The sequence below is a fragment of the Gavialis gangeticus genome, unplaced genomic scaffold (assembly GCF_001723915.1).
Source record: "Gavialis gangeticus isolate Ggan-Ray unplaced genomic scaffold, GavGan_comp1, whole genome shotgun sequence".
In the NCBI taxonomy this organism is placed as follows: domain Eukaryota; kingdom Metazoa; phylum Chordata; order Crocodylia; family Gavialidae; genus Gavialis; species Gavialis gangeticus.
The window spans coordinates 15,940,523-15,947,743 of NW_017729025.1; the positions used below are offsets into that span (position 1 = coordinate 15,940,523).

The 7,221-nt window shown below is 47.3% G+C and overlaps 1 protein-coding gene across 1 annotated transcript in view; it reads right to left on the reverse strand.

Moving 5' to 3' along the window:
* Positions 1-7,221, reverse strand: part of KCNH5 (potassium voltage-gated channel subfamily H member 5) — a 287,028-nt gene that overhangs the window by 279,201 nt on the left and 606 nt on the right. Inside the window, exon 2 of the mRNA XM_019519890.1 lies at positions 6,741-6,864. Coding sequence (XP_019375435.1) covers positions 6,741-6,864 — 124 coding nt within the window. The remainder of the gene's footprint in view (positions 1-6,740; positions 6,865-7,221) is intronic.

Here is a 7,221-nt window from a genome sequence, read left to right on the forward strand (position 1 = left end):
GGGGGGGGGGGGGGGGGGTATATAGGGGCTCAGAGACCCTCAAAGCTCAGTGGGTCTGATTTTCATTCACACTAAGGCTTTTATGCACAATACTGCCACAGTAAAAAGAGGCCTTACTGTAATGAAAATCCGGTCAAACCAGTATCATCCCAATGCCAAGCTTAAGACTTCTTGAGCAGTAACTGTAATACACCAGACACAAAGGGTGAAATCCTGGCCCTCTGAAGTCAACGGGAGTTCTGCAATTGACTTCAATGAAGCCAGCATTTCATTTGAAGAAGTTTTATCCAACTTGAAACAGCTGCAGTCCTTTCCCTCCCTACTCGAGGTAACACGGGGTAGAACATTATGGCAGTCTCATCATCAATGCTGCCTAAAAAACTATCCATTCAATAAAGAAATCCGATTCCCTGCTACTGTACAGACGGAGGAAAACACCCATGCAAAGTGCCCTAGTGAGACCTGGGAAAGCTCTGGTTTCCTCTGAAAAGTATCACTAGCCATTCCCAGCACCGTGCCAAGCTCTGACGTGCAAGAGGGAGGGAACAAGCCGAAGACAGGAATGAAATAAATGCCAGGTGAGAAGTGCCAGGGGCAGCTTTACTAACCAGTCACTCACTGGGTGCGTGTTCAGAATCCTTGCCAATGAATACTGTGAATAATAAGGTTGAGTTTTGAAATGAGCATTTGTCCTAACCATATCAAACAGTTTTCAAAAGGTTTTAGAACATCTCTCTGTAATGTATTCAAGAAGCCCTATATCTGCATGTGCTAAAATGTACCCAAAGAGAACTATTTTCCTAAGTGCAATTTCAGCAGTTAGTACCAGGGAGAGCAGAGAGGCTTTTGCATGTGCAGCTGCCATTTAAACAGGTTGGAGCTGCAACTGCCCCTCAAGCCATCCCAGGGGAAATCTCTTGGAAGCAGAAGGCATCATCCGCTCTCAAGTTCCACCTGCTGGAAATCTTTTCTGTGTCCCCCTGCTATTGTGCACCCAATTAGGCATGCAATTTCTGGTGTCCCATGTGCCATACAAAGATAAATACATAGCATAAAGTTCTGGCAGTCTGATTCTCATGCCCATGCCAGCTACTACAAAGATACCATGCAGCCACGGGACCCAGCCAACCATGAATGGCCAGTGCAAAATGATATCCCGAGGTGCTGAAGACCTAATAGAGCACATCTTGGGTAAGGGACCTGACTGACAGCAAAGGGATATGACCAATGCATCTCTATACACCAGCTATTCCCAGTACCTGGGAGAGCCCAGTGCTGGGCTTTTTGAGGCTGCTGTAATTCATAATGGGACTGAAGCTGGCCCACTTCTGAACTGGACAACTACAAAGGTGGGACAAAGCTACCTTGGTCTTTCATTTCACTCAGGGCCAGCACCAAGCACAGCTCAACTGGATCCTGAGCATCCAGGCACAGGTTCTGAAGTTATATTTCTGTGCGTGTACACACATTTTTGCACTCAAAGCTATAAAACACACCACTTTCTTAAAGAAAATAATAAGTACTTTCATCCCATTAATCTGCTTTGCTTTAATTCATTTAATGCTATGTATCAAATAAAATTATTTTGGGCATATGCAATGTAGCAAGCTGTCTTGCCAAATGTAGACTGAGACCCTAATTTAGAAAATAAAGTAAAATAACTGCACCATGTCTCAACAATTTTTTTAAAAAGCACACAGACATTTCTGGGCTATCGTCTTCACAACTCCTCCTCCAGATACACAAAATATCACACATCATTTCTTATTCTAAGCCCCACATGTTCAAGTCAGCAAACCTTAAAAAGACACAAACAGCCCAAAACTTGTTTCCTACTGCATTCAGTAGCAAAACTCCTTATTAGTGAGAATCTCAAATCTGTTCCTGTCTCAAGGGGTTTTCTACTGCACATTGCACCTAGTTGAGAATTCCAGCAAAAACTGGGACTTCTGCTGAGGCAGCATTGCTAGGCCCTGGAACGAACAGCAATCACCACACTGCACTTCTATTTTTGCCACGGGACCTAAGATGATGGAGATGTGGAAAGGTTTACGCATTTCAAGTGACAGCCCTCTTCCCGAGGGGGGCCAGGCCCTCAGGCTCCCCCGCCCCCCGTGCTTGGCTCTTCTGCACTGCACACAGTGATTCCACCAAGAATCAGGCACAGAAAAGGGTGCCTTCCAGCCTTTAAGGAAAAAGCTGCTACTAAATATACAGACTGCAGAAGCAAAGTGCTAAAAATAAACCTGCCCTACAGTTTAACTTCACATGTAGGCAGAATTCATCTCTGCAAAGAGAACCAACACATGGGTGTTCAACACATTGAACATCTTGCTCTTCAAAGCAAGACCCCGCACGGATTTAAACTCTACGTAAACGTTTACGTCCTAGAGACAGGAGGTAGGAGACAGCTCCAAACACTACATCCAAACACAACGTTATGGAACACAAATTGTGGTCCCTTTTCTCCGTTTCAGATGGAGAAGAATTGTCAAGGCCTCATGTTTTGACAGGTGCTGAGCTAAGTGCTTGTTCTGTCTTGGTCCTCGGTTTAATATGCATTCAAAAGGCCTGGCAAGCAAACAATAGCTGATATGAAACACTGTAAGAAGTAGAGACAGTAGCAGAAGTATAAAAAAGGAATTATGTAAAAGCAGGGGTGCGCAACCCCTGGCCTGCAGGGCTCCACCACGGGTCCAAAACTGTGGCAGTGAGAAAGCACCGGCACCACTCCCCCATTGCCAGATTTCTGAACCCTGGGGAGCCCTGGGCCCTGCACACCCAGGGTGCAAGGCTGGGGGCATTTGGTGGAAAGGTGGGGACAGCACTAGGTGGGTGGTCAGGTCAGGGTAGTGCCAGGTCCCAGGGGCCCAATTCCAGAGGGAGAAGTGGCACTGGGCCCCCAGGGACCACTCCCAGCATTCAGGGCAGGAAGGGGGTGGTGCTGGGCCCTAGGACCCAAACCTGCCACTTGGGACTCTGTCCTGCCTATGGCCCAGCCTCAACCCACTCATTTGGCCTGCAGGGCCAATAGGTTGAGCACCGCTGTATAATATTACGTAGGGTTTTACTTTGCAGTCTCAATGAGTTCATTGATTTGACTGCTATAACCCATATATTACTATTTCACGGTGACAATGCATGCCCACCTCCCTTACAAGAAGCCTGGTTACTCAAAGTAATCTTGAACCGGGAAGATTTCCCCTCCTTCCTCATGGCTCACAGGTAGCCTGCTCTGTTGTAACCTATTGTCAGTGAAAGTCTCTCAGGGTTATGGTTGCAGATCCAAAGCACATTAATCCCCATTGTTCAGGGGACCTACAGTTTGCTTATCCCACCCACTGAGTACCTCCCAGAGATGAAAACTCTCTTCCAGAGGACCTCCTAGGCCAGAGGCAGGCAATTATTTCAGCTGCAGGACCATGTAACGAGTTTTGGTGAGCTGTCAAGGTCTGCAAGGGGAGCCCCACCCCTTGGCCACCAACTTGGGACTGGAAGTCCCACCCCTTAACCTTTGCCACCAGACATCCCTCCCCTTGCCCCCAGAAGTACTCCTTTTGGGAAGGGCATTTGCCATCTTAGAACCGGAAAAAAACAAATTATATACTAAAAACCAAACATTGACAAGTACATTTTTTAATTTCATTTTTTTAAAAAAGTTTGTCCTGATTTGTGTGTTTGTGGCGTATACAGAGGTGACTGCATCATAGCTCAAAATGAAGTCTTACTCTTGCATGTTGTGAGGGTGTAGGGGGTGTGGGAGTATATGTATGGGGGAGGATGTGGGAAAGTGAGTGGATATAGATAGGTACGGGGGGTTTATGGGAAGTGTGTTTGTGGGGATGGGTGGGTGTGGGGAGTTTGTGGGGGGCTGTAGGGTGTGTAGAAGGGGAGGAGAGCTGGAAGTAGGGGTGGGGTGTGCATCGGGGTTGTGCATGTGTGGTGGGATGTGTGCACGTAGCAGTGAGTGGGGCTCCCCCAAAAGCATGTGGGTGTCTGTGTTGGGGGGTGCATGTGGGGAGAGGTGGAGGGTGTGGTTGTGGAGTTTTCAGGGGTGTGCATGGGAACCCCCCAACTCCAGTCAGCATTCATCCCCACCCTGCAACAACCCAGAGCCCAAGCACCCTGCGGTGCCTCCTCACCCCTGCCAACAGCGTGCAGCCCCAGCCTCACCTGATGCCTGCTCTGGACTCACTCCCATGGGAATGGATTAGCCACAAGCTGTGCGTACAACCCCAACCTGGCCTGTCCCACACCTGCTCCACATCGTGCCACCCGCCCATCGCACATCTGCTGCCTCCTGGGTGGCTCTGCAGCTGGACTCCCTTTCCAGGTCCACGGTACTGGTGGGGACCTGTGCCACACAGCCCCAACCCGGCCTCCCCACACCTGCTCTGGACTCGCCCACCCAGGTGCAGCAGTGGTTGCAGCCGAGCAGAAACTGTTGCTAAGCAAAGGGAAAAGCAACCCTTCCCCCTCACTGATGCCAGGACCTTCCTGGTGCAGCCACCAGGAGCCCACACTGGACTGCCCTGCGTCTCCACCACTGTCACCGCCACCTCCCAGCTGCCCAGCAGGGAAGCAGTGGCAGCACAGAGCAGACGCAAGGCAGCCCAGCGTAGGTTCTGGGTGGCTACAGCAGGAAAGGCCTGGCAGCAGTGAGAAGCAGGAGCCACTTTTCCCCCCACACTGAGCAGCAGTTTCTGCCTGGCTGCCACTGCTGCTGCTGAGCCTGGCTGGATGAGGTCAGGGCTGTGCTGGGCAGGTCTTCATCGGTACTGCGGGGCTGGAGCCAGTGGCAGCAGCAACCAGGAGACACCTACACCTGAGCTGCCTAGAAAGGCAGTAGGGCTGTGCAAAGCTTCGGTCCCTGATTCTATTTGGCAGAGATTCAGCCCAATTCGGTGGCTGAATCTCCGAATCTGAATCGAATCAGGAGGCCCTTTAATCTCTCCAAATCGAATCGGAGCCCTCCAAATTGATTCAGAGAGATCTGATGATGCAGACAGACACAGCTTTAAATGTTTTTTCTACGTACCTCAAAGTACCAGGCAGCTTGTGAATGCTGTGATCCTGGGGCAGATGGAGCATCCCACAGGAGGCAGGGAGGGTCCTCAGCACATTCAGCAGCAGACCCAGAAGTGGACCAGAAGTACTTCTAGTCCACTTCCAGGGCTGCTGGGGAGCGCGCGGGGGGGCCCTGCTGAACCTCCTCCCCCCCGGCTCAGTGACTGGTGCCTCTTGGGTCTAGGGATGATCGCCGCTTGGCAGCAGACCTGGAAGTACTTCCAGTCCACTTCTGGATTCGCCACCAAGCACACAGGGGGCCCGCCGCAGTCCTGTGGGACACTCCATCCGCCCCAGCATCACAGCATTCATGACCCATGCCTAGTACCTCGAGGTATGTAGAAAAAAAATTTAAAGCTGTGTCTATGTCTGAATCGCTGTTTCCCTGTATCAGCATCGAATCTTCAGATTTGGATTCGGCCGAGTTGAATCAGGGACAGTGATCTGAATCAACTAATCAAATCACTATCCCCAATTTGGGCCAAATCTGAATTGAATATGGTCCATTTCACACACCCCTAAAAAAGCAGTCCAGTCATGGAGCTTCCCTAGCCCCACTGCATGCCCAGGGTGCTTCAGGACATGCCACGGCTGGACAATGCCAACCCCTGTCCTAGTTGTAAGGGTTTATGACCATAAATTACAGCTGTTCTTTTCTGACAAAAGTAGGGGACAAGGACTACATCCTGAAACTCCTGCAGACAAATGCCCCCAACAGCATAACTGTTCATCTGATAACACAGGGATGCAATCTGAACATTATGGGGGTGAAGGTGAACATGGACCAGAGAAGAGTCCCTTTTGACTTAACAACTAAAGGAAATCAGGAGGGAACTTGTAAAAAAAAACCCAAAAACACAAACAAGAAAAAACTCCTACCATGCATATGGACAGAAATCTCTTCGTTAAACTTAAATACCCCATTTCTCCTTAAAACTCATGACAGGGCCTAATTCTAATCTCACTCATACAGGTAGGAACTGTAAATAATTAAAAGTGAAGGGAAAAATAGGCCCAGAGTCTTAATAATTCCTTTTTTTTTTTTGGAATGCTATTAAAAATCACCTTCATTCTGAAATAAAGGAAGATTTATTCAGGTTTTTAATGTTCCCCCTGCACAAAATACACCTTCTTCCATTTACTGTTCATAACATTTGTACAGTTACCAAAAGCTACACAGTACGTTATGAGTTTAAGAACTCAGACCCGGCAGCTAATTAAAAGAAAAGCTTATTCACCTTCAAAGCATGTTTGGTACCAAACAACGTACCAGATTAAAGACAAATCTGTATCATAAGAATTTTTTTCTTTTTATTTAGGGCTTGAACCTACGAGATCATGAGCACTCTGTCCCTGGTCTAACAAGCCATACAGGTACGTGCTTACCTTCGAGTACCCGAGCAGTTCCACTGGCTTCAGTGAAACCACCTATTCAGTTCAATGGAGTAACTCGTTTGCTTGTAGCTAAACAGTTGCTTAAGGGCTTTATCGGGTCATGGATAAGCTAATCAGGACACAAAACCTTTATAGCTATAACTTATACAGACTGCTTCGGCATCGTAAACAGTTTGGCTTTTAAACAAAGGTTTTTGAGATAAAACATACCACCCAATACAGTATTAATTTTCACTCGATACACAGAATTGCTTTGCAAATAGGCAGAGGGTACGTACCTGCAAGTGCTACTTTTCTGCATCACGTCAGCTCGATGATATCCAGAGAGTTTACAAAAACCGTCATTACTATAAACTACAGGCCAATCCACAATCTGGGCATTTCCCAGTAAAAAACTTGATTCTAAAAAAAAGAAAGAGAGGGAGAGAGGTTTGAAATTAACTGCCATACAAGATTAACATCCTTGTACTCTGAAGCAACTGCAAAGTTACACATGATAATCAGACATGAATGTAATAGATAAATGAACAAATTAAAACATGAGGAAATTGGGATGTTGAATTCCAAAATGAAAGGCTTCTTCTAGTTTTGTTTCTAGTAGGATTCATTGTTTATTTGACCCAGAAGTATTGAAATGGGAAGCAACCCTTATACAAGTCATGGAGTAAATGCCAAGATAAGAATCACTAATTATTAACATCTGGGTAGGACATCTCTTATGACTCATTTCTTCATTTACATAAAAAAAAAAAAAAAAAA